At 57.4% G+C, this 23,187-nt stretch overlaps 2 protein-coding genes across 18 annotated transcripts in view; one reads left to right on the top strand and one right to left on the bottom strand.

Annotated features, from left to right (window-relative positions):
* LOC105469491 (microtubule affinity regulating kinase 2) overlaps positions 1-16,534 on the top strand; it is a 76,927-nt gene extending 60,393 nt beyond the window's left edge. For 4 of the 15 annotated variants that reach the window (XM_011720542.3, XM_071074423.1, XM_011720550.3 and 1 more), the window contains exons 2-19: positions 108-287; positions 530-583; positions 3,162-3,210; positions 3,538-3,603; positions 3,693-3,763; positions 3,983-4,039; positions 4,781-5,017; positions 5,461-5,580; positions 5,682-5,781; positions 5,859-5,971; positions 7,418-7,550; positions 7,821-8,002; positions 8,280-8,377; positions 9,197-9,358; positions 10,000-10,257; positions 11,304-11,330; positions 13,763-13,807; positions 14,377-16,534. In XM_011720542.3, the coding sequence (XP_011718844.1) occupies positions 108-287; positions 530-583; positions 3,162-3,210; positions 3,538-3,603; positions 3,693-3,763; positions 3,983-4,039; positions 4,781-5,017; positions 5,461-5,580; positions 5,682-5,781; positions 5,859-5,971; positions 7,418-7,550; positions 7,821-8,002; positions 8,280-8,377; positions 9,197-9,358; positions 10,000-10,257; positions 11,304-11,330; positions 13,763-13,807; positions 14,377-14,737 (2,313 nt within the window). In that variant the 3' untranslated portion in view covers positions 14,738-16,534. The remainder of the gene's footprint in view (positions 1-107; positions 288-529; positions 584-3,161; positions 3,211-3,537; positions 3,604-3,692; positions 3,764-3,982; positions 4,040-4,780; positions 5,018-5,460; positions 5,581-5,681; positions 5,782-5,858; positions 5,972-7,417; positions 7,551-7,820; positions 8,003-8,279; positions 8,378-9,196; positions 9,359-9,999; positions 10,258-11,303; positions 11,331-13,762; positions 13,808-14,376) is intronic. The other 11 variants (XM_011720545.3, XM_011720551.3, XM_011720543.3 and 8 more) reach the window with 10 other exon arrangements.
* A 216-nt stretch (positions 16,535-16,750) lies between these two features.
* LOC105469493 (REST corepressor 2) lies at positions 16,751-22,723 on the bottom strand. Of its 3 annotated transcripts, none has more exons than XM_011720558.2 (12): positions 21,887-22,723; positions 21,112-21,168; positions 20,730-20,810; positions 20,454-20,506; positions 20,206-20,367; positions 19,968-20,092; positions 19,812-19,881; positions 19,505-19,720; positions 18,392-18,469; positions 18,197-18,254; positions 17,825-18,054; positions 16,751-17,694 (listed from the first exon to the last, which is right to left on the bottom strand). In XM_011720558.2, the coding sequence occupies exons 1-12, from the start codon at positions 22,011-22,013 to the stop codon at positions 17,380-17,382; spliced, it is 1,572 nt and encodes a 523-aa protein (XP_011718860.1). In that variant the 5' UTR covers positions 22,014-22,723; the 3' UTR covers positions 16,751-17,379. The 3 variants fall into 3 exon arrangements, with proteins under 3 accessions (XP_011718860.1, XP_070930525.1, XP_070930526.1); XM_071074424.1 differs by lacking the exon at positions 21,887-22,723 and adding an exon at positions 21,323-21,784; XM_071074425.1 differs by lacking the exon at positions 17,825-18,054.
* Positions 22,724-23,187: the final 464 nt, after the last annotated feature.

The raw sequence follows: 23,187 nt of genomic DNA, 5'->3' as shown, positions 1-23,187 counted from the left end.
GCCCCCTGGAGTCTGCCCCTGCACCCTCCTCCCTTACATATTTTGCAGAGAGTGTTTAGAGGACTGGAAGTGTAGCTTGTAATGGTATCTCTGTTTCTACCCTGCAGCCCACCTTGGGACACCTTGACTCCAAGCCCAGCAGTAAGTCCAACATGATTCGGGGCCGCAACTCAGCCACCTCTGCTGATGAGCAGCCCCACATTGGAAACTACCGGCTCCTCAAGACCATTGGCAAGGGTAACTTTGCCAAGGTGAAGTTGGCCCGACACATCCTGACTGGGAAAGAGGTGAGCACTGGGACTGGGGACATGGCAGCACCTCCCAGCCCTGTTGACACTCCAGCAGGTGGTGATGGGACTACTACTGCAGCCAACCTCTTGTTTATCCGGCAGAAATGAGATCTGACATATAGGGGTGCAAAAAGCTGTGGGATGAAAAGGAGTGCGAAATATAAAGGAGGAAGTAGATTGGAATCCTGGATTTTGCCTAGTCAGAGAAGTGATTTGGGGCTTTTTTGTCTCATCCTCAGGTAGCTGTGAAGATCATTGACAAGACTCAACTGAACTCCTCCAGCCTCCAGAAGGTAAGCACATGGCACCTGCTGTCCGTTTGTGTTTTGTTTTGTTTTGTTTTGTTTTGTTTGAGTCAGAGTCTCATTCTTGTCACGCAGGCTGGAGTGCAATGGCGTGATCTCAGCTCACTGCAACCTCCGCCTCTTGTTTTCAAGTGATTCTCCCACTGCAGCCTCCCAAGTAGCTGGGATTACAGGCGCCCGCCACCACGCCTGGCTAAGTTTTGTATTTTTAGTAGAGATGGGGTTTCACCATGTTAGCCAGGCTGGTCTCAAATTCCTGAACTCAAGTCATCCGCTCGTCTCGGCCTCCCAAAGTGCTAAGATTACAGGTGTGAACCACCGCGCCCAGCCCTCCTGTCCCTTTCTAAATCTCTCTTCTGGGGTCAATGATCTACTCACCCCATTTAGACCTCCTCTTGAATTCCTAGTTTAAATTTTCTGGCCATTTCACTCACCACCCCACATGGCTCTGCTACCTTAGGGGTTTTAGTTGAATCCTCTGTGGTGACTCCTCCTGAGTGGGTTTCCTGGCCACAGGCACTGGCTCTTGTGAAGTCTTTCTGTTCATTCCCAGCCGCTTGGCCTACCTGTCTGACCTACTTCCTGCATCTTGTTATCTTCTGGCTTGCGGCCAGCCCTATGCAAAAACACATGTTTGTAGCCACTACTAGAAACACATGCAGCTACTTCAAGATCTGGAATGATCCAGGGCAGTGGCTTTAGAAATACAAGAATAAGAGGAAACAGGGAACCTGCAGCTGGGTTCTGTGCCAGCTACATTTTAGAGAATGAGCTCCAGCTCAAATTTTCTCAACAAAACCTAGTTCTGTTCATCTTGTGGCAAATCAGATATTTTCTCCGTAAGCATATTGTGGTAGTTGAGTTAGGAGAAGGCATGATTCGTGCTAACATTAGAGTCAGATACAGTGATACTGGGAACCTTAGGAGTAGGGGCTGAGGATTGTTGTTGAGGGCAATGCTCATGGAATTAGAGTGGATGAGTTGTTCCCCTGACGTGCAAATAGCCAGAACCAAGGTGTTTCCTATTTATTGTTACCCCTGGGATCCCTTCAAGGGTTCTTCAGTTCAGTGGAATCATTGCTGTCATCACCAGGGTGTCCTTGCTTGGAGCTTTCCAGGAGCAAGGGAAAAAGGGCTGCTCCTGACATACTGGCTGCAGCCCCACAGAAGAAGTCAGCGTGGGATGGGCCATTTGGCCTTGGGAGCAGTCTAACCTGCCATCGTAATAATCGCCAGTCCACCAAGCCATCTTACTCCCTACCTTGTTTTTCTCCCTAATTCTTCCTGACTCTGTGGAAGGCACCAACACCGGACAAATAGAGCCATTTTCAAAACCTTTTGAGACTCTGTTACTAAAGCCAGTCTGATTCTGGCCAAAAATGTGATCTCAGCAATAATCCCTAAAAAATGAACATCGAAGAAGCTAGCCCCCTCAGGGTTCTAGATGAGCCCAGAAAACCCCAAGTTCTCCCAGAAGAATGCCACTTCCATGCCAGGTGAGCAGCCTTAGGGGAAGAAACCTTGGCAGTTGCCTCTGGCCCCATTTCAGTGCTGCTCCCCATTACCACCCCAGAGGGTGGTAGCGAGGCTTTTTGCCTCTTCTTCCAAAATATCTGTTGGGCCAGGGAAAAAAGTAAGAAAAACCTAGGCTCTAATAAAGGGTAAGGTCAGCATTGGGTTCCTGAAGATTGGAAAGCCTTTTTCTTCTTTTGTGTTCTAGCTCAGGAAAGCTCTGGGGCATCATTAAAGGGGAAACAAATGTATTCACTTTATTCCATAAACCATATCTTGAATTAGGGCTTCCCCTACCCCCCCCCAACAAAAACAACAACAAAAACTAGTTCTGCTCTTTGTGCAAGTGATGAGGCCTGGAATTACAAAAAGCCCCACCTCCAGTTCTCTGGCCCCCGCAGAGGGGAAAGAGTTCATTTCTGTCATCTGTCTTTATGAAAATACATGGTTTGGAGCCCCTGGTTTTGTTTCACAAAGAGAGCGTGAGTGTGTGGAGGTGGATTTGATTAAAATTGGCATCAGCTATATATAGGAGTGGCTTCTTCTGTCACCACCCTGGAGGCCCAGGAAGGAAAGGCCTATCCCCTGGAACAGAGCCCTCTGACTACTGTAAATCAGAAAATGATGGGGTCCCCCTCTGGTGCTCCACCACCCCTTTACACAGACCAAGCTGGGGTGTGTACTGTCACTGAAGCAAGGCAGCAGCTCGGGTTCTGAATATTCACGCACATGGGCTCACACTCCCTCCAGCAGAGGCACCCAGCCAAAACCCGCCTGCTGTTTTGGGGCTGGATTTGGTAGACGCAGCAGAGGGCACGGCTGGCTCATCCCAATGCCATCCCGGGTAGCACGTCCCCATAGCCAGCCCTCCTCCAGCTTCCCCGACTTCCCAGCCACGGGGAAGGCTGCACATGAGCTAGACAACCACCCTATTTTCTTTTCCCTGCCTGGTTTTGGTTTTTTTGGGAAAAAATAATCCTAGCAGGGGCTCTGTTTGGAGGTACCTGAGGGGAGCAAGTTGAGCAAGCATGACCCCTGGCATTTTATCTTCCAGCTATTCCGCGAAGTAAGAATAATGAAGGTTTTGAATCATCCCAACATAGGTGAGCACAAGTTGTCATTTCTCTCTTCTTCCCCAACAGCAAGGCTCTGCTTTCCAGCGTGTCATCTTCTCCCCAAGGCACACTGCCTTCTGGAGTCTGCGGTCTTCAAGGATGCCCCTGGGGAAGCTCAGCTCAAAATCCGTTTCCGCTTCTGGCATACTGGGCTGTCCTTAGCAGTTTGGCTGGCATGAGAGGAACTTGTTCTTGGGAGTGGGGGATCATGAAAGGAGGGGAGACTTTCATCCCCAGGATGCTCCTGGACATGTTTTAGAGCAGTATGTGGCCCCTGCTGCTTCTTGACTTAAGCCTTGGCCTTTTCTCTTGTAGTTAAATTATTTGAAGTGATTGAGACTGAGAAAACGCTCTACCTTGTCATGGAGTACGCTAGTGGCGGTAGGTGTGGAACTGCCTCTTCCTGTTGTGCCCCCACTTCTTCCACCTCCAGCCAGCTCTGACTGAGATCCCTGCCTGGTCTCTTACAGGAGAGGTATTTGATTATCTAGTGGCTCATGGCAGGATGAAAGAGAAAGAGGCTCGAGCCAAATTCCGCCAGGTAGGTGTGACTCCCTCCATAGGATCTGGACCTGACCTCTGCCTTTTGGGGTTTGACATATAAGGATAAGCTGCCTGTCTATAAGTGGCCCCTGGAGGGTACTTTGGGTTCTGCTTATCTGTGTGGTAGCTTAGCACTAGGTCACAGGATCACTGCTCTGCCAGCCCCTGTGGCCCACCCTCAGGCACCCCTGGGTTAACCCTTCTTCCTTCCTTTCAGATAGTGTCTGCTGTACAGTACTGTCACCAGAAGTTTATTGTCCATAGAGACTTAAAGGTAAGGCATGTACTTCTCCTTGTGCCTTTGAGTGGGGGCCAGGTTGTTCCCCTCATTCTCCATGATAAAACCATCAATAACCATCAGGCCCTGAGTGTTCAGGAAACTCCAGCCTTTCTTTTTTTTTTTTGAGATGACCAGAAAGCCCCTAGGGCTGCCTCTGATAGAGACCTTGTGGCTGGACCTCGGGTTCCGTTCCAGCCCTTGAGCAGGGGGCCTTTGCCATTTCACCTCTTGGCACATCACCTTTCAGTGCTGCCAAGAGAGGCAGGCACACTCCAGGCTTTCTTGGTCTTTCAGGCAACCTGGTAGCCGACCCAGGGAAGAGTGCTGAAAGTTCCACAGCTGTATGCCAGCTGCTTTTCAGGCAGGCATGCATATACCATCTCCATTACCAAGATACTCAAGTTTGAGGACACCTGTGAGTCTCTTGGTTGCTGAGTCCTCACAGACATGATTTGATTAACCTGGGCCTGATGCTGTAGCTTTGCACAGCTCACAGGGTCTCTGGGCCTTCGGATCCCATCTCTCCCATGGCTGCCCATGTGAGGAGGGGCCTGCACTGCCTTCCTCCTGCCCAGCCCATTCACGCTGATTGAAGCCCTGCCCTGACATTGGTGGAGAAAGTTCTGAGACTGAAGATGACTTTCCATTTGTTCTCCCATTCCCCTCAGCTCCTTCCTGCCCAGGGCCTTATTCTGGTTCACTTGGTTCCCTGATGTTTTCCATCTTACCTCCCAGGCAGAAAACCTGCTCTTGGACGCTGATATGAACATCAAGATTGCAGACTTTGGCTTCAGCAATGAATTCACCTTTGGGAACAAGCTGGACACCTTCTGTGGCAGTCCCCCTTATGCTGCCCCAGAACTCTTCCAGGGCAAAAAATATGATGGACCCGAGGTGGATGTGTGGAGCCTAGGAGTTATCCTCTATACACTGGTCAGCGGATCCCTGCCTTTTGATGGACAGAATCTCAAGGTGGAGTGAAGTGCAAGCTTTTTATTGCTTCTCATTTCCTCTCGGCCTCTGGTCTTAGCCCTGACCTCCCGCCTTTGCCACCTGTCTACATTTGTCCCAAGCCAAAGCTTCAGAGAAGGGCTTGCTGAGGTAGCAGCAGTCAAAGGCCTTCTGCACCTGGGAATGAATAACCTCAGTTCCTTTCTCGAAAGATGGGATAAACTGTGTGTGTGTTCATCCCCCAAGGCACTCCGGATTGCAGGCCTCGGACTGGTCAAGTTAGAGGGTACGAGGGTATTTGACTTCACTTGCCTCTCTGGTGAGGTGTCTTGTCCCAGGCTCTCTGCCTTCTTCCATATTTCATTTATGTCTGGCCAGGCCTAGGCTCTGAGGATCTTGGATATTATGTTTCTTCCTTTGGCCTTGGGATAATTTCAATTTTCTAACCCTGGATCCTCCTACAGGAGCTGCGGGAACGGGTACTGAGGGGAAAATACCGTATTCCGTTCTACATGTCCACGGACTGTGAAAACTTGCTTAAGAAATTTCTCATTCTTAATCCCAGCAAGAGAGGCACTTTAGAGGTGAGCGGTGGAGCCCAACTGGCGGAAGGGCCTGGGGTCCCCATGGAAACTTTCCAGCTGACTTTCTTCCCCCTGCCCTTTTCCTTCTCTGTGCTCCCCAGCAAATCATGAAAGATCGATGGATGAATGTGGGTCACGAAGATGATGAACTAAAGCCTTATGTGGAGCCACTCCCTGACTACAAGGACCCCCGGCGGACAGGTGAGGCTGTGCCGGGCTGTGAGGTTAAGCTTGCCTAGGAGTTGAGGCCAGTGTTAACGATATGTCCCCCTGTGCAGAGCTGATGGTGTCCATGGGTTACACACGGGAAGAGATCCAGGACTCGCTGGTGGGCCAGAGATACAACGAGGTGATGGCCACCTATCTGCTCCTGGGCTACAAGAGCTCCGAGGTGTGTGCTCCCCGCTCCATTCTCTGACCTGGCCAGCCTCACTGTCAGTAGCACCCATGCTTCTAACACCTGTTGAAGGCAGAAGCTCATCTCTGAGTAGGTGTGCTCTCTGCTCACCAATTTTAAGCCTCAGCTTTGGTGTCTAAGGTCCTCTGGCCCATTCACTGATCTCCATGACTGAATTGATAGAAAGCTGTTAGGGTCGGTGTGAGACTGGGTCAGAGTTTCAATACGGGTGAGTAGTTGATCTAGGTTAGTCTGCGTTGATTAGATGGGTCTAGGTCATCGGCTAGCACCTCTGTGTTGATCTAGATATCTTTGTGTCTTTCTGTATCTGGAAGTGTACATTTCTGCATGGGTGGGTGGGTGTGTGTGGGGCAGGGGGGTCTGTGTGTGTATCTGATCAGAAGCTTGAGTCTGTTGCTTTTTTTTTTTTTTTTTTTTTCTTTTTTTTTTTTTGAGATGGAGTTTCGCTCTTGTTGCCCGGGCTGGAGTGCAATGGCAGGATCTTGGCTCACTGCAACCTCCGCCTCCCGGGTTTAAGCGATTTCCTGCCTCTGCCTCCCAAGTAGCTGGGATTACAGGCATGCACCACCACACCCGGCTATTGAGTCTGTTGCTTCTGTCTAGTGCTTTATGTTTGGGTTGTGTATCTGTGTGTGTGTGTATGTGTCCGTCTTCCCGTCTGTGGATCTGGAGACTTTGTGATTGTTCTTCTGCCCATTTGGGTTTTGTTCATCATCTGTGTGTCCCCACATGAACTCCCAGCCTCCCTGCCCTGCTGTCCCTCTGGTGGTGGGATCCTTAAGAGGCACCTGCTTGCTGGGCGCGGTGGCTCACGCCTGTAATCCCAGCACTTTGGGAGGCCGAGGTGGGCAGATCACGAGGTCAGGAGATGGAGACCATCCTGGCTAACACGGTGAAACCCTGTCTCTACTAAAAATACAAAAAATTAGCCGGGCGTGGTGGTGCGCGCCTGTAGTCCCAGCTACTCGGAGGCTGAGGCAGGAGAATGGCGTGAACCCGGGAGGTGGAGCTTGCAGTGAGCCGAGATCGCGCCACTGCACTCCAGCCTGGGTGACAAAGCGAGACTCCGTCTCAAAAAAAAAAAAACAAAAACAGGCACCTGCTGCCACTTGGTGTAGGCCCATATTGCTCTGTGTTGAGGGGAGTGGTCTTGAGTCTGGACATGTGTTCTTGTGGATATTTGTGTCTCTGGGTGTGTGGCTTATGTATTCCTCTCTGAGGCTGTGTCTGTCAGTGTCTGTGTCAGAGCATGTGTATCTCCAGGGTGAAGGGGGGATTTATTGGTCTTACAAGTGGACGTCTGGTATGATCCTGGGGTGTTGGAGTGTTGGGAGAGGGTGGTATGTGTAAATGTGTCCATCTGTAGGGATTTCCACGTGACTTCTGCCCTCCCTTGAAGCTGTTTTCTGTTTCTTTTAGCTGGAAGGTGACACCATCACCCTGAAGCCCCGGCCTTCAGCTGATCTGACCAATAGCAGCGCCCCATCCCCATCCCACAAGGTACAGCGCAGCGTGTCGGCCAATCCCAAGCAGCGGCGCTTCAGCGACCAGGGTAAATGCTTTTGGGAGTTGTAGGTAGGGAGTCACCCCTCTCCAGAGAGGTCACAGGTTCTGTGGGGACTTGGGTAATAGAGCTAAGTTTCAGTCCTTGTTCAGCCACTTATTAGTAGCACGGCCATGGGCAAGCCACTTCCCTTCCCTCACCTCTGTGGAATGGGGGCTTGCTGGGTTGTTGGCCAGCCCTGTAGGAGATGAGCATGCATGGGGCTGGTACTCAGTGGACCCCTTGGCCTTACGCATTCCCACCCTCCCTCTGGCCCAGCAGCTGGTCCTGCCATTCCCACCTCTAATTCTTACTCTAAGAAGACTCAGAGTAACAATGCAGAAAATAAGCGGCCCGAGGAGGACCGGGAGTCGGGGCGGAAAGCCAGCAGCACAGCCAAGGTGCCTGCCAGCCCCCTGCCCGGCCTGGAGAGGAAGAAGACCACCCCAACCCCTTCCACGGTGAGCCGCAGCCCCCGCCCTCTCCTTCCTTCCTGCGGTGGGGCCTGCCCTCTCCAGGCAGCTCTTCTCTTAATTCAGACTCTGTTCCCTTTGGCTGCCACTTCTGCTTGCAGTAGGAAGCCTCGCTGCCAGGAGTAAAAGCAGAATCCTTTCCTTAACCTACCGCTGTCTGCTTCAGGTGGAAGGGAGGGGAAGCTTGTTCCATGAACCTGCGGGAGAACCTGGCTGTAGACCACTTTGGCTTTCTGATAGAACGCTTGCCCTTTATTCCCCACAGAACAGCGTCCTCTCCACCAGCACAAATCGAAGCAGGAATTCCCCACTTTTGGAGCGGGCCAGCCTCGGCCAGGCCTCCATCCAGAATGGCAAAGACAGGTGAGAGACCCGGGCCCTGCCTGCCTCGCTCCCTAGGAGCCACGTCTCACAGGGTGATGTCTGTCAGCAGCACCATCTCCTGTCCCTGCCAGCGCATTGCTCCCTGCTCCCTGGAGTTCCATCCTGGCTGTGTCCAGTCCAGCTTTCCCCTCCCCTATTCCACGCCATTGCCTCCTCCCCATCTTCCTCTGACTGCTTCTTGCAGTTTGCCAAGTGTGGGGCTGACTCTCAGCTGCATGCTCGCTTCTCGACCATGGCCAGGGCATGGCAGCTGCCCTTCTCTAGACATGAGCACCTAAGGCCTTGTGTTGGGGGTCCCAGCTCAGGGCAGAACCAAGAGATGCCCATCTGGAGCGGTGTACACATAGAGGGCAACTCCAGCCATCCCCATGAGACCAGAGCTCCCCAGCCTTCACCGGCCGCATTTCTTACTGTTGCATTCCTGGCTCTATCTCTTCAGAGTTTATGAAAGCTTCCCCTCAGCAACACCCCACTCTTTCTGTAGAAGAAACTCTCTTGTTCTTAGAATTCTTAGGAGGCCAGTGCAGCCTGGAGGCAGCAGCCCCTTGTCTGCTCTCCTTCATTTCTGGTTTCCTCTTCCCAGGCTCTGACCCACCTCGTTGCTTCCCGACCTCACTCACCTCCACTCCCAGCCCCGCATTCCTCAGTTCTGACTTGCATCCCGCTGCTGCCCAGGCCTGACCTCTACCCTGCTGGAGCTCCCCAGCTCTGGCCCTTCCCCTGCCCTTGCTTCCTAATCCAGGCCTCCTGCCCTCACTCACCCCTAACACGGGCCTCTCCGCTGCTTTTGTCTCCTAGCCTAACCATGCCAGGGTCCCGGGCCTCCACGGCTTCTGCTTCTGCCGCAGTCTCTGCGGCCCGGCCCCGCCAGCACCAGAAATCCATGTCGGCCTCCGTGCACCCCAACAAGGCCTCTGGGCTGCCCCCCACGGAGAGTAACTGTGAGGTGCCGCGGCCCAGGCAAGTGTGCTGGGGCAGCTGCTGCACCTGCTGCCCTCAGCCCACCCTACCCCCTTGCCCCAGCAATTTCTTCTTCCCACTTGGGGGTCCTGCTCTGTTCTTGTCATCTTAGCCACAAGAAATGGGTCTGTCCCCTGCGGCCAGGAAGTGGAGGGAACAAAAAAGAGCGTTAATGCCCCTCTTTTCCAGTTCTCCCTCTCAGAACAGGTATGCAGGAAGCTGTCCTAAGGCTCCAAAGGGAAACCTTTTTGTTCTGAACCTTCCTGGGTTTCCTTAGGGACCCCGGGGATAGTCGGCATCACAGGGACTCAATCCTCGAGGGTTGGTCCCCATTGCCCGCTTGAGGGTCCAGTCTGCCCGGCTCCCAGGGAGGCCGCTCTGTCCAGCCTAAACCACACTCCACACACGGGTCCTTCCTTGCCTCCCTCCCTCCCTTCCCAAACCATCTCCTTCCACTTCCACAAGACTTCCTTCTCACCACTGTCCTCAATAGTCACACCCTTCCTTCTGTGTCCTCGTGATGGCTGCCTCTGCCCTAGCATCCCCCTCCCTGTCCCCACCACAGGGTGTCCAGGTGCCCAGTGATGATGGCTGTCCTGTACCCTAATTCATCCCCCTCAACCCCACTTCTCTTCTCACAGCACAGCCCCCCAACGTGTCCCTGTCGCCTCCCCATCCGCCCACAACATCAGCAGCAGTGGTGGAGCCCCAGACCGAACTAATTTCCCCCGGGGTGTGTCCAGCCGAAGCACCTTCCATGCTGGGCAGCTCCGGCAGGTGCGGGACCAGCAGAATTTGCCCTATGGTGTGACCCCAGCCTCTCCCTCTGGCCACAGCCAGGGCCGGCGGGGGGCCTCTGGGAGCATCTTCAGCAAGTTCACCTCCAAGTTTGTACGCAGGTAAGCAAGGAGCTTTGGGTGGCAGAGAGGCTTAGGCCAGGCCTTCCTACCTGACTGGGAGTGGGTTAGGGGTTGGGGGTTGGGATTTGGGACACTCTGTACTGGTATTGGGTCTTGGGGTTAGAAGAGGCTTGGGGAAGCACAAGAAATTGGGTCTTTGTCAACACCTTGTATGCCCAGGCCCACCCCTCTTAGGCCTCTCCCCAACTCCTTACAGGCACCCCTCATTCTCTGGCCCCAAGCAGATGGCCGATGCCGCCTCCTCTCTAGGAGAGTGTGAACTCAGATGCTAAAATAAAAGCCCCCCCTTCTCTCCTGGGTTCCCATGGAAACTTATATTTGGTGACGCAGCTGCAAAGTCATGAGGCATGAGCCAGGCTGGGGCCAGCAAGGAAAATTTTGTCCTGGTCTCTTGTCCCTTTGACTGCCTCTCCCCTTAGCTGGTTCTGTTTGTGGCTGCAGCCACAGCCATGCCCTTCCGCCCGGGGGTTCTTATGGTGAAACCTATAAATGAAATCACTGGCGAGGGCCCACAGTGGCCTCCTCCCTAACCTAACCAGAGGTTGTGCCAAAGCTTTCCTGTGTTGGACCCAGGGTGGGGATCTCTTCATGGGGTTTCTCACACCTGAGCCCCCAGCCACCACAGAGGGGCAGCTTGAAGTGCATCCAGCCAACTGGCTGGCCTCCTGGGATGCTCCGTGTCCCTGTCATGCCCATTCCTCTCCCTGCCTTGGAGTAGCAGCTCAGGAAGCAGCAGGGGCTTTGAGAGAGCAGGCTCGCCTGCCCTTCCTCTACGTTTCACTCCACTCTGCTGGAGGAGCCAAAGCCACTGCCCCGTCTGAACCCCAGAATGCAGGTGTGAGGCCTGCAGAGAGCGTGGGCAGGTCTGAAAGCCTGGGACTCTAGTCTCGCTGAGCGGCTCTTCCGAAAATGGGATGACCCTTGAACCTGTGAAGCCACTCCCCACCTGCTTATCCACATACCGTCTTGTTGGGTTTTTTTTATTTCTTTTTTTATTTTGTCTTTTTTTTTGTTTGTTTTTTTAGAAATCTGTCTTTCAGGTTTGCCAGAAGGTAGGCGTTGAGCCCGCTGTGTGTGTGTGTGTGTGTGTCCGTGTCCTGTGTCCTGCCTCCATCACTAACTCCCCTTTTCTGGCTCTTACTCTCCTACATCTGCTTAACCAAGTCTGTGTGGCCCTCCTCTCTCTGCCATCTTAAAGGGATGAAGACTGCCTCTGATTGGGCAACGGCACAGGGCCTGCCTTCAGTGCCCCCAGTACGAACAGGCAGGGCTAAGAGGCCACATTGGCCCACTCAGGGCAAATGGCTTTAAAAATGAGGGGCCTTCCTTGGGCCCACAGTTACGCCTGTCCTCAAGTAAGGGGAGACTGTCTCAGGGAAGCCTCCCTTTAAGATTGTCTCCTCTCACCCACCCCACCCCATCCCCACTCCCCCTCACTCCAGGTTTTGGTCACAGTGTTGGGATCCTTTCCTGGCCCTTTCCCCTGTCATGTGCATGCGCTGTGAGGAAGCTCCAGGGTTACAAGTGCATCTGGGATGGTATCTTGTCTGTCTCCTGGGCTTCCTGAACTTCAGAGCTGTGTGACCTCTTCCCCTTGGCCTATGGGATGGCAGGACTTTGGAGACACTACAGGGACCCTGGGGCCCCAAGGTTTCAGTCTAGATCCTCCAGACCTTAGGAGCTTTTGTCTCACAAATGGAGCACAGCACCCCCTCCTGGCAGCTCCTGCAGGACTAGCCCCACCCACCCGCACCCCTGCCCCAACACCCCTGCCACCAGCAGCATCTGGATAAATCAAGCCTCTTCTCCTCTGGGCTGTTTTCTCCAGATATGGCCTGTCCCTTCCAAAGTGCCAGGAGCTGGGACATTCCAGGGCAAGGGCCGTTCTACCCCAAGCCCTAGCAAAACAACAGATCTCTGCACCCTTACCCAGGGGTCTCCCTTCATGGGCCCCTTCCTGGCTGTTTCACCCCTGGCCTTAGGCTCATCCTCTCTGCAGGCCTCGGGGGCCAAATACCAAGCTGAAGACCAAGGGCCAGGTTAAGAGTGCTTGTTCCGGCCAGGTGCGGTGGCTCAAGCCTGTAATCCCAGCACTTTGGGAGGCCGAGACGGGCGGATCACGAGGTCAGGAGATCGAGACCATCCTGGCTAACACGGTGAAACCCCGTCTCTACTAAAAAATATAAAAAACTAGCCGGGCGCGGTGGCAGGCGCCTGTAGTCCCAGCTACTCGGGAGGCTGAGGCAGGAGAATGGCGTAAACCCGGGAGGCAGAGCTTGCAGTGAGCTGAGATCCGGCCACTGCACTCCAGCCTGGGCGGCAGAGCGACTCTGTCTCAAAAAAAAAAAAAAAGAGTGCTTGTTCCCCAGGGCTGTCTGCTCAGGCCCTGCACTGGAACTGGGATGCCTGGCAGGCACATTGGTGCCACAGCTGATGGAGGAACGTCCAGACAGGGTCTTCAGGCTTTCCCCATCCCCTCCTTCTCTCACCCAGCGCTTGACTGCCTGGCTGGCTGCTGCCTCAAGGGGCCCCAGCAGGGGGCTGCCCCACAGGGCATCTGGAGAGAGCGGGGCGGGTGCCTTCCTCGCACAGCCGGGCTCCCTGCTCGCAGTGCGCTTGTGTGCACCCCTGTGTTGGTTGTGTCTTCCTGTTTATTTCTATGTGCTGCTGCTCTTTCTCCTTCCTCTCACATCCTCCCTCTGCAATCCCCAATTTCCTAGCTCCAGACACCCATCTTCCAGCCAGGAGCTGGAGAAGCCGCTCAGCGGGGCCAGACCTCTTCCCCACCCACCCACCCAAGGTGTCTGCCCCGCCCCGCCCTCGTCCTCCCTGTGTATGAGCAGATGGCCTGGCAGGCCAGCAGGTAGGGGAGTTGGGAAAGGTCGGAGGAGGCGGCCTTTTCCACTCAGCAGCAGGCGCCCATCCCCAGGTGCCTACCATGCAGACCCAGGCCTTGGCACTTTGAGCCTTCTGACAGAGACCCTTGCCTATCCACAGCCCCTCCTCCTACAGAGACCCAAAGCATTGCAGCCCCTTTCCTCCAAAAGGACTGCAGTCCTGAGACCCTAGCGTGTGGCTCCAAAAACTTACTCACACCCGCAACCCCCAGAACAGCGCGTGAGCCCTGGCTGTGGGGGAGCAGCCTCGTGCCCGGCTGTGTGCTCGGTGTGCTCAGTGAAGTGCGTGCACAGCCACTCCCCCTCCTCCCCCAGAGCGGAGGCTCCTTCTCCCCGGCACAGATCTGGGAGTGTGGGGAGGGACAGGCCCCATGTGCTGGGCTCCCTGCTGGAAAGGAATGGTTGAGCCGCCAGTGTGAGGTGCTGCAGAGCCCTGTTGGCTTGCCAGGTGATGGGCAGAGGGCCCTGGGCTTGGGTCCTGCCCACCCACTGGTGGCACCTCCCCAGACCCACTCTCATTTGGGTCTGTGGCGGCGGAAGGAGCGAGAGATCCCAGCACTAAACTCTCCCTCGCTCTGTTTTTTGAGGAACCTGAATGAACCTGAAAGCAAAGACCGAGTGGAGACGCTCAGGTGAGAGGGCTGGAGCCAGCACTGGCCCTGCCCGGGCCACCGGGCTTGCCACAAGCCTCCTGCTCCTCTCTTCCTTCTGCCACTTGGCTTTTCCTCCCGTGGTTCTGCCCTGTCCCTACCCTCTGGGGCCTCCCTTTCCTCAGAGAGTTTCCCCTTCCCAAACCCAATTGCAGGAGTTAATGGGCCCTTCTCTTCAGGTCTGGTATATTCTGGAAGTCGGAGTTCTGGGTCGGGTGGTCGGGGCTACAGATTCCTACCCCTGGCCTATCCCACCTCCCTGTGCTCCGAGGCTTCTTTCTGGAGATAGAGTCTGTGCTGGTGCTATTGAGGGCACCGGTGTCTTCCCTGACCCCACCCCGCCTACCCCAAGGCTGGCTTCTCCCCTTCACTGTCCTGACACATAGGGGTTGGAGGACTGCCTCCCTCCGCCCCCGCGGCCAGGGGCCGTGCCTGGCTGCTCCTGCTCCCTCCCGCTCTCCTCTCTGGGCTCGAGGGCTGTCTGCCAGGGTGGCCCTCCTGGGGTGGGGTGCCTCAGCCCCCCGTGATGCCCGCCTCTGCCCTCTCCACAGACCTCACGTGGTGGGCAGTGGCGTCAACGACAAAGAAAAGGAGGAATTTCGGGAGGCCAAACCCCGCTCCCTCCGCTTCACGTGGAGTATGAAGACCACGAGCTCCATGGAGCCCAACGAGATGATGCGGGAGATCCGCAAGGTGCTGGACGCGAACAGCTGCCAGAGCGAGCTGCATGAGAAATACATGCTGCTGTGCATGCACGGCACGCCGGGCCACGAGGACTTCGTGCAGTGGGAGATGGAGGTGTGCAAACTGCCGCGGCTCTCTCTCAATGGGGTTCGATTTAAGCGGATATCGGGCACCTCCATGGCCTTCAAAAACATTGCCTCCAAAATAGCCAACGAGCTGAAGCTTTAACAGGCTGCCAGGAGCGGGGGCGGCGGGGGCGGGCCAGCTGGACGGGCTGCCGGGCCGCCGCGCCGCCCCACCTGGGCGAGACTGCAGCGATGGATTGGTGTGTCTCCCCTGCTGGCACTTCTCCCCTCCCTGGCCCTTCTCAGTTTTCACTTACATGTTTGTGGGGGGTGGGAGATTGTTCTCCAGCCCCCCACATTCACCCCTGCCCAGAGATTCCCCCTTCCCCTCTCCCCAACTGGAGGCAAAGGAAGGGGAGGGTGGATGGGGGGGCAGGGCTCCCCCTCGGTACTGCGGTTGCACAGAGTATTTCGCCTAAACCAAGAAATTTTTTATTACCAAAAAGAAAAAAAGAAAAAAAAAAAATCCCAGCGGCCACCTTTCCTCCCTGCCCCATTGGGACAGTCGAGACTGGATCTGTGGGGTTTCCCGGGAGGGTGGCTCAGGGCTGGAACACTCTCAGGCAAGAGTGGTGGAGCTCCCGTCAGGCCCTCCGCCAGGCCCACTGTGGGCTTCTTCCCTCTCCTCCCTCCTTCCCCTCCAAGCAAACCACCAGAGGTGGCCTTCCCCTGACCTCAGGCCCCTGGGCTGGAGGCCTGGGTGGCGGGGCAGGGGGCGGGGGTGCTGCGCAGCCCTGCAGTGGGTGGGACTGGGGGCTGCCCCGGGGCTGCCGAGGCTGGAGGGCCGGCACAAGGCTCCGCCTCCCTCCACACTGTACCCTCTGCCCCTCCTTCCCAGAGCTGGGCATTTCCTTCCACAAGCTGCTGTGGGGACGTGTGTTCCCTCCTCAAAGTCTGTGCCATCTTCTCCCACCCCTCCCGGATAGAAGGAGGGGCTGACCCCAGGGCTGGGAGAGGGGAGGGGACTGCAGGGCAAATTGGCTCCTCGGTCCCCAGGGGGGCCGCTTGGGCTGTTGGTCTCCAGAGCAGGGCCACTGGGCACTCTGTGATGGGGGAGCCTTTGTCTGAAAGCACAGCCCCCTCGCCCTTCCTCTCCCCATGGCTTCCCCTTCATTGGCATTAATCTGGGCACCAGCTCTCTCCATAGCAGTGACTTCCCTCACCACTCTCATCTCTCAGCCTTGCCTTTTCTTCCTGACACTGTCGCCCCCTCCTCTCAGGAGACACTGCCCAGGGCCTCCAGGGCCACCTGGCAGAAGGCTGGGTTAGGCAGCAGGGCCGGGAGCATCTGCCCTCCACAGGGTGGGGGACAGATAGGCAAAGCGACTCCCAGCTTGCTGCCCTCAGTGGCCAGTGTGGGCATGGGCGGTTTTGGGCGCTTGGCTGGTGGTGGCCACTGCATCCCTTAATTTATTTCTCTGCTGTTTCTGTTCTTGAGAAATTGAGGGAGGGAGTCCTACACAGAGGCTGCCCCTACCCTCACCTGAGTTGTACATTTTTTTGTGATGGGTTTTATTTTTTATTTTATTATTTTATTTTTTTTTTTGATTTATGATGACTCCACCCCTCTTCATCACCCCCGCTCCCAGGCCAGGCTCAGCGATTAAGTCGAGCCCTTGCGTCCTAGGAAGGGGCCTCGCCAACCTCAGCCCTCCTGCCCCACACTCCTACTGCGGCTCAGACCAAGGGCTCCCCCTCCCTCCCTTCCCCCCTCCTGCCCTATGGAACAGCCCGGGTGCTCTGAGGGGGCCGGGAGGGCATGGCTTGGCTCCCAAAGGGGGTAGGGGCCCGGGGCACCCAGGCAAGGTGGCCCCTCCCCGGCTAGCCCCCTCCTCCCCAACCCTGCACTTAGTTTCTCCTCTGGATCAAACACATAATAAAGAGAATGTTTGGAATCTGAGCTGCCTCCTCCTGTTTCTTCTCCCAGCCAGGCAGGGACCCAGTCCCCTGTGGGCAAGATGTGGCCCAGCACGCCTGCCTTGCAGGAGAGACTTGATTCCTGTCTGGGGCCATTGCTGGGTGGGCCCAGCTCCCCACCCACCCACAGGGCACAGACAGGAAGCAAAGCCCAGGGCCCTTACACCAAAAGGGAAAGAAAACTCAGTAAGCTTAGGTTTTATTTTTTTTTAATTTTTAAAAAATGTTGAAAAATAAATCCATGTCTGCATAAATTCCCAACCCCCATTTCTCCAAGTTTCTGGAAGGTGGGTTTGGTGGGCACCCTCAGCTCCACAGCATTTCCCAGCTGGCCCCTGAAGACAGAGCTGCTCTTCCAGCCTCTGCTGCTGTAAGGCCCCTCTGCCCACCTCCCCCTCTGCAGCCTCCCTCCCCACCTCACCCCAGACTTATTGCTAAAATAAGGGAAAGAGGAATGAGAACAGCCAGCACACCCAACTGCCCTCTCCCCACCCCATGCTAAGGTCACTACCCCCGACACACAAAGGGCAGAGCCCAGAGGCCAAGCCCCAGCAGGCTAGGAGGCAGCCATTCCAGTCCCAGCCAGGAAGCGAAAGTGCCCTCAGGCCAGCTCAAAGGCCCCTGAGCCTGGCCATGGCCACAGGAGACAGGCCCAGCTGCCAGGAACACATGCAGAACCCACAGGGCGGGGCTGGGCTGTGCGCAGCTCTGGTCTTCCAAAGACCCCGCCAGATCCCTAGTCCCTTCTGTCCTCGGTGACACCAGAGATGCCTGGGGATGGCCAGCAAAGGGATCCTGGAGCCTGTGGTTGGTGGAAGACCACAGGGCTCAGAGTGAGGGTGCTGGGGGCTCCAGAGGGGCTCCAATCAGGGTGGGTGGGGGCTGAGGGCCAGGACGGGCACTGTGGCGGGAGGCAGCCAGAGCGGGGCGGATGAGAGGTGGTGGGGGCTGGTTGGGGGCCAGCCGGGGCTGGAGGAAGCGGCCCTGCTGCAGTGGGGGTGGCTGTCGGAGCAGAGTGGGAGCCGTGGGCAAAGGTGGCCTCAGCAGTGGGGGCGGCTGGGACAGCGAGGTGGGAGGTGGAGGGGGGGGTGGTGCAGGGGGCACTGATCGGGGCACAGACGTGGAGACCGCTGTAATCTGGACCTGAGGGGAGAGAAAAGAGTGAGAAGCCAGGCTCTTCCTGCCCTCAGCCCAGTCTAAGGACCGAGGCAGCGCCTTGCCTCGCCTCGCCTCACCTCTTCTCTCTGAGGGGTTTCTCTCACCCCCTTCTCACCTCATCATCTTCCTCTAGGGCTGGGGCTGGCAATGGAGCCCCTCTCCTAGCCTCCTCCATGGGGACCGGGGCTCCAGGGGCCCCATCCTGCTCAGCCTCCCATTCCTGCAGCACCTCCTCCAGATTGAAGCGGCGCCGGTAGCTCACAAAGAAAGTCTTCACCTGGGTCAGAGTCTTGTTCCCAATCACCTCTGCAATAGCCCCAAAGTCTTTGCCATACCTACGGATGGCTGCAAGGGTCAAAAGGGCAGCAGCGTCAATACCCCTTAGAACTAGTTACTTCCTTGACCCTTCCCCTCTGCCCCCCCCACTCCTTGGAGGGTGGGGAGATAGATTCCTGGGGTTCTCTCTTCTCACCACAGTTTAACCCACCTTGGACAGCCAAAAGCTGCTCATCTGTGGTCCAGCGGGAGTTGAACTTGGTGTTGGCCTGGAAAGCAAGGAACACACATATCCTTTAGACTTAAAACCATGCAAATGGCAGCCCTGCTCCCCAAGTAGTACTCTTTCTGCTCTACCTCCAGAGAGAGATCCCCTTTTGCACCCTAACTTAAAGAGCGGCCATACCTCCGGGGGGCGGAGTGGATCAATGCCGCCCTCCAGGGCTTGGCGTAGGCTGCTGTTTGTCTGCTTCATGCTCTGTACCTGGGAAGGCCAGGAAGTGGAGGAACATCAGACTCCCATCTCAGGCAGGCCACCATGCCCTTCACAGGACCCTACTTCTGCAAAGACACCAGCACCACTGCCCCGGCAAAGCTCTCTGCCGTCCACCATCTGGCTTGTTCCCCCTGCACTACTCAGTAGGGGAGCCGCTGGGGTTCTCCCCTTTCTGCAGACCAGTTTTTATTTTTACTATATATATATATACACACACACACACACACACACACACACGCACATATATATATATTTTTTGAGACGGAGTTTCACTCTTGTTACCCAGGTTGGAGTGCAATGGCACAATCTCAGCTCACCAAAACATCTGTCTCCCAGGTTCAAGCGATTCTCCTGCCTCAGCCTCCCGAGTAGCTGTGATTACAAGTGCCTGCCACTCCGCCTGGCTAATTTTGTATTGTTTTTAGTAGAGACAGGGTTTCTCCATGTTGGTCAGGCTGGTCTCGAATTCCCATCCTCAGGTGATCCACCCACCTCGGACTCCCAAAGTGCTGGGATTATAGGGATGAGCCACCGTGCCCAGCCTTTTTTTTTTTTTTTTTTTTTTTTAGACAGAATCTCACTCTGTTGCCCATGCTGGAGTGCAATAGTGCAGTCTCCACTCACTGCAACCTCCGCCTCCCAGGTTCAAGCGATTCTCCTGCCTCAGCCTCCTAAGTAGCTGGGATTACAGGCATGTGCCACCATGCCCAGCTAATTTTTGTATTTTTAGTAGAGATGGGGTTTCACCATGTTGGCCAGGATGGTCTTAAACCCTGGACCTCAGGTGATCTGCTCGCCTCAGTCCCCCAGAGTGCCTGGATTACAGGCGTGAGCCACCGCACCCAGCCTACAGACCAGTTTTTTAAAAGAAGGCCCAAAAAGAACACCGCATTGCCCAGAGTCCTAGAGGATGGGGCTCAGCCCCTGAACCATCTCACTTACACCTCAGCTCCCCCCCCAGACTTCAGTTCCCAGGTGCCGAGTGCCCCCTTTGCATAGTCCCATCATTTCCCAGGGCCCCACCTGGCGCTTGAGGGAGATGAGCTGAGAGTCAAGACCTCGGAGCGTGAGGTTGGCAAGGTCCGGGCTTCCTGACACCGCCGTGAGGCCCTCAGGGCTCAGGTACATGCCCTTGGGTGGGCGACGCCGGGTTCGCAAGGGGTGGTGGCGGTACTGAGATACCTGGACCTCCTTTTTTCCAGGGCCTGGGCGTGCATTCAGGGGCCGAGAGGGCAGAGGCTGCCAGTGAAAGGAGAGGCGGGTAGGTGGTGCAGAGCCTGAGAGAGGCAAGAGGACCGGCAGGCAGGGCCCAGAGTCTCTGGGAGCTCACCTCTCTCTTAGGGTCTCCAGGATCGGGCTCTCCCTCACTCACGCCTCCTCGACCCTCTTCGAGCTCATCACTGCTGACACAGGGGCCAGGGAGGGAATGAGGCAGGTGCCAGGAGCTCTACCTACCCCCATGCCCAGTGCCTGCTCCTGCCCCCACCTGTCTTCTTTGTCCTTGCGGCCCCCCAGCCGCCGGGCCTGTCTGTCCATCACGCTAGTTCGGCTGCGGGTCTTCTTCCAAGAGTAGTAATATTTCACCAGGCTGGGAATCAACTTGTCGGGCAGCTGGAGGAGGCAACGCCAGAAGCTGGGGCCCACTCAAGACTCTGGGCCCCACGTAAGCTCTTCAGAAAGGAGGGGCAGAGGAGCGCCAGGGAGTGGGGGTGGAAGGGCTTTACCATCTGCTGGATACGCTGGAAGCACTTGCCGTGGAAGCCAAAGGCCTGTTCAAACAGCACCTTGTCCTCTACTGTCCACTCGTCAGGGAATGGGGTGAAGTTGGCCAGGTCAGCCAGCGACTTCTCTACATCGTGCTTATGCCACAGGAGCATGCCCAGCGCCTGGCCCGGGGCAAGGGGCAGCTCAGGCTCAGCTGCCCCCAGCACCATTCCACCCCATTCCCAAGTCCCTAGGGGCCAAGGCTCACCTGCTCAATGTTGTAGCCATGCTTCTCCTTGGCCATTGCAATGTACTTGTCAACTGCAGGGGCAGGAGGGGCAGGGTCTTGGTGAAGGGGGTTATAGCTCTTAACCCAGGCCTGTCCAGAAAGGGACCACCCCCCAGCGGCCAGGCCCCTGAACACGAGCCCCAGGGCAAGGGTTGGATCCACACACACCTCAGCCTCCAGCCCCCTTCTGAGAAGAGCTGGCTTGGAGCTGGGATGAACCCAAGCCCCCACCTCCCAGGGCTGTGCCCCACTCACGCTTGGCATCTGACACACAGTGGTTGGGTGACCACACCAGCATCCCCTTCAGCTCCTTGTTGCTGTAGCGTGCAGGGCTCTCTGAAAGGCCGAGGAGCAGGAGGGAAGACACTCAGATCAGCCTGGTGGCACAAGCCTGGCTGGACCCATGGCCAGAGGGCAGCAGAGGAGTGGAGCCAGGGAGGTTGAGGCCCAGAAGGGAAGGAGGGGCAGAGACCCAGACAAGAAGGCAGGGCAGGAAAGCTAACCATGCCACAGGGCCACCCACCTCTGCCAGCCTGTCCTCCCAGGGGGAGCCAGCCAAGGGCACCCCAGGTGGGGCTGCAGGCTAAGCCCAGAGCCTCCACCCCCACCCCACTTCACAGCCTGTCCTGCCACTCACCAGGCTTGCACTCCGGAATTACGGCCTGGTAATTGGTTCCAACGCGGATCATGCTGTCTGTGGAGCCAGGGGGAGGTAGTCAGGACTCCAGGGAGGGCGGACGGGAGAGAGGATGTGGCGGGGGAGGTGGCTGGCCTGGAGTTCTTCCTGACCACCCAGGGCCCCCACCTTCCAGGAGGCTCACTTTTCCCTGATTGTCCCCCTCAGTTACCTGCAGCCACAGAAGGGACTGGAAGAGGAAAAGACCCTGTCCAGTCATGGCCATTGGGGCTGGAGGGTGGACAAGGGGACGGTTTTAGAGCCCAGGCCAAGCACAGTGCTTTGTTCCGGCTGGGGGGAGGGGAGCCGGGTTGGAGGGCAGCCCCTAGACCTGGACCACAGCCCTGCAAGGAACCCAAGGCTCCTCCCCACCACAGGAGCCTCACAGCTCTGTGTGGAGGTGTCTCTCCAGCCCCTGCTCCAGCCAGACCTCAGTCCCCTGCAAGATGGCAAGGTATGAGAGATCCACTCTATGCAAGGAAGGGATGCCTCGGTGCCTGAGGAGCTGAGGGCAGGGGAGGGGCCGACAGGACGCCTCCACAGCAGCTAGGGGCCCAGGTTCCAGATTGGCTGTGCCGGCAGCCTGGGCTTGGGGGAGAAGCAAAGCAGAGGCTCCAATCCAGGAGAGGCAGGAGCCATCAGTGTAATAGACTCGTGGTCTGCAACTCTTCCCCCTCCCGCCCCACTCCGCTCCCCCAAGGCCGGCGCGCCTTTAACCCTAGGCCACCTGGCTCACCGTGCGAGTGCTCCTCCTCGCTGCTGTCATCCTCCGAGTGGGGCTGTCCGCCGTTGGGCACCGTCTTGGCCCGGCTGCGGGACAGGATCCCGGAGCCCGCGCTCGGCTTCTCCATCACCGAGGGCATTACCCCGCCCAGCTGCCCCGGGGGGGGGGCGCGGGAGCCTTCGGAGAGCGACAGTGGTTGCTGCACTCGCTCCGAGTGCCTAGCCCGGCCCGGCCTGGAGAGGTCGCCACTGAGGTTAGGAGAGGCAGGAGGTCAGCGTGGCTAGGGTCCGGCGGGGTGGGAGCCCACCGGGCAGCCCCAGCGCTCTCGGCGACCCCCACGAGCCAGGGCGTCAGAAAAGTTTGTGCAGAAGTAGGGGACGCAAGGGATGAGCGCAAGGTCCGGTGCGGCTGGGGTGCGATTGCTATGTACGCCCTTCAGGGTTGGGGTTCCCCTTAAGTCGGGGTCCCCCGTCCTCCGAGCGCCCTGGAACCCCACCGCCCACCTGCCCACGCCGTTCAGCGGCCGGGCGCTGCAGCGCAATCTGCGCCCCCAGGGTTCTGCGGCTCTCGGCTGCGCCGGGGATGCCCCAGTCCCCGGGCGGGGACCCGTGTCCCAAGCAGAACCCTGCCCGCGACGGCAGCCCGCCGGGGCCCCGGCGGCGGCGGCGGCGGCGGCGGCGGGACGGCGCGCACGGCGCGCGGCGCTGGGCAGAGTTGCCGGGAGGCGGGCGGAGCTCAGCCGCGGGCGCCGCCTCGCACCCTCCCCGGCGCGCTCGCTCTCCCCGCCGCGCTCGGGCTGCCGCTCGTTCGCCCGCTCTCCGCCGCCGCTCGCTCCTCGCGCACACAATGAAGCTGCTGGCAGGGAAGTAGTGCCGGCTGCGGCCTCAGCACCCCTCCCCCAGCCGATGCCTCCGCCAGCTGAACATCTGGCCCTGGGGTGGGAGGGAGGGCCCGGGGGGCGGGGCCTGGGGGCCAGGGCCAGACCTCCAGGGGGTGGGATCAGGACCCTGGTGGGGCACGCGTCCCGCTGCGGGGGCCCCCCTCGCGTCCCTGGGCTCCCAGACTTGCCCCTGGGGGAGACCCCACTGCCCCCCAGGAGTAGCCAGGGGTCAGCCCCACCCACGCGTACACCAGCACCACACACCAGTGGGCTCGGGTTACTGCCGCCTGCCCCGGGGGCCCTGGGGCCGCCTGCCCGCCCGCCCGGGTGGAGCCCAGCTTTTCCTTCCATTTCCCTTCCTGCCAAGGAACTCCCCGCCCCCCCTTCCGCAGGGGGGACCCCCCTTCATGCGCCCTTGGGGGCCAGAACGGAT

Source organism: Macaca nemestrina, chromosome 12, assembly GCF_043159975.1.
Source record: "Macaca nemestrina isolate mMacNem1 chromosome 12, mMacNem.hap1, whole genome shotgun sequence".
Lineage (NCBI taxonomy): Eukaryota > Metazoa > Chordata > Mammalia > Primates > Cercopithecidae > Macaca > Macaca nemestrina.
Note: the sequence above shows the minus strand (reverse complement) of the source record. Positions and strands in the feature narration are given on the sequence as shown.

Excerpts from the sequence above, each read along its gene's own strand:
- LOC105469493 (XM_011720558.2), bottom strand. The coding sequence starts at position 22,013 with ATGCCCTCGGTGATGGAGAAGCCGAGCGCGGGCTCCGGGATCCTGTCC. Across the intron at positions 20,811-21,111 it reads AATTCCGGAGTGCAAGCCTG|AGAGCCCTGCACGCTACAGC; the intron begins GTGAGTGGCAGG and ends TCGGCCTTTCAG. Across the intron at positions 20,368-20,453 it reads ATGGCTACAACATTGAGCAG|GCGCTGGGCATGCTCCTGTG; the intron begins GTGAGCCTTGGC and ends GCCCCGGGCCAG.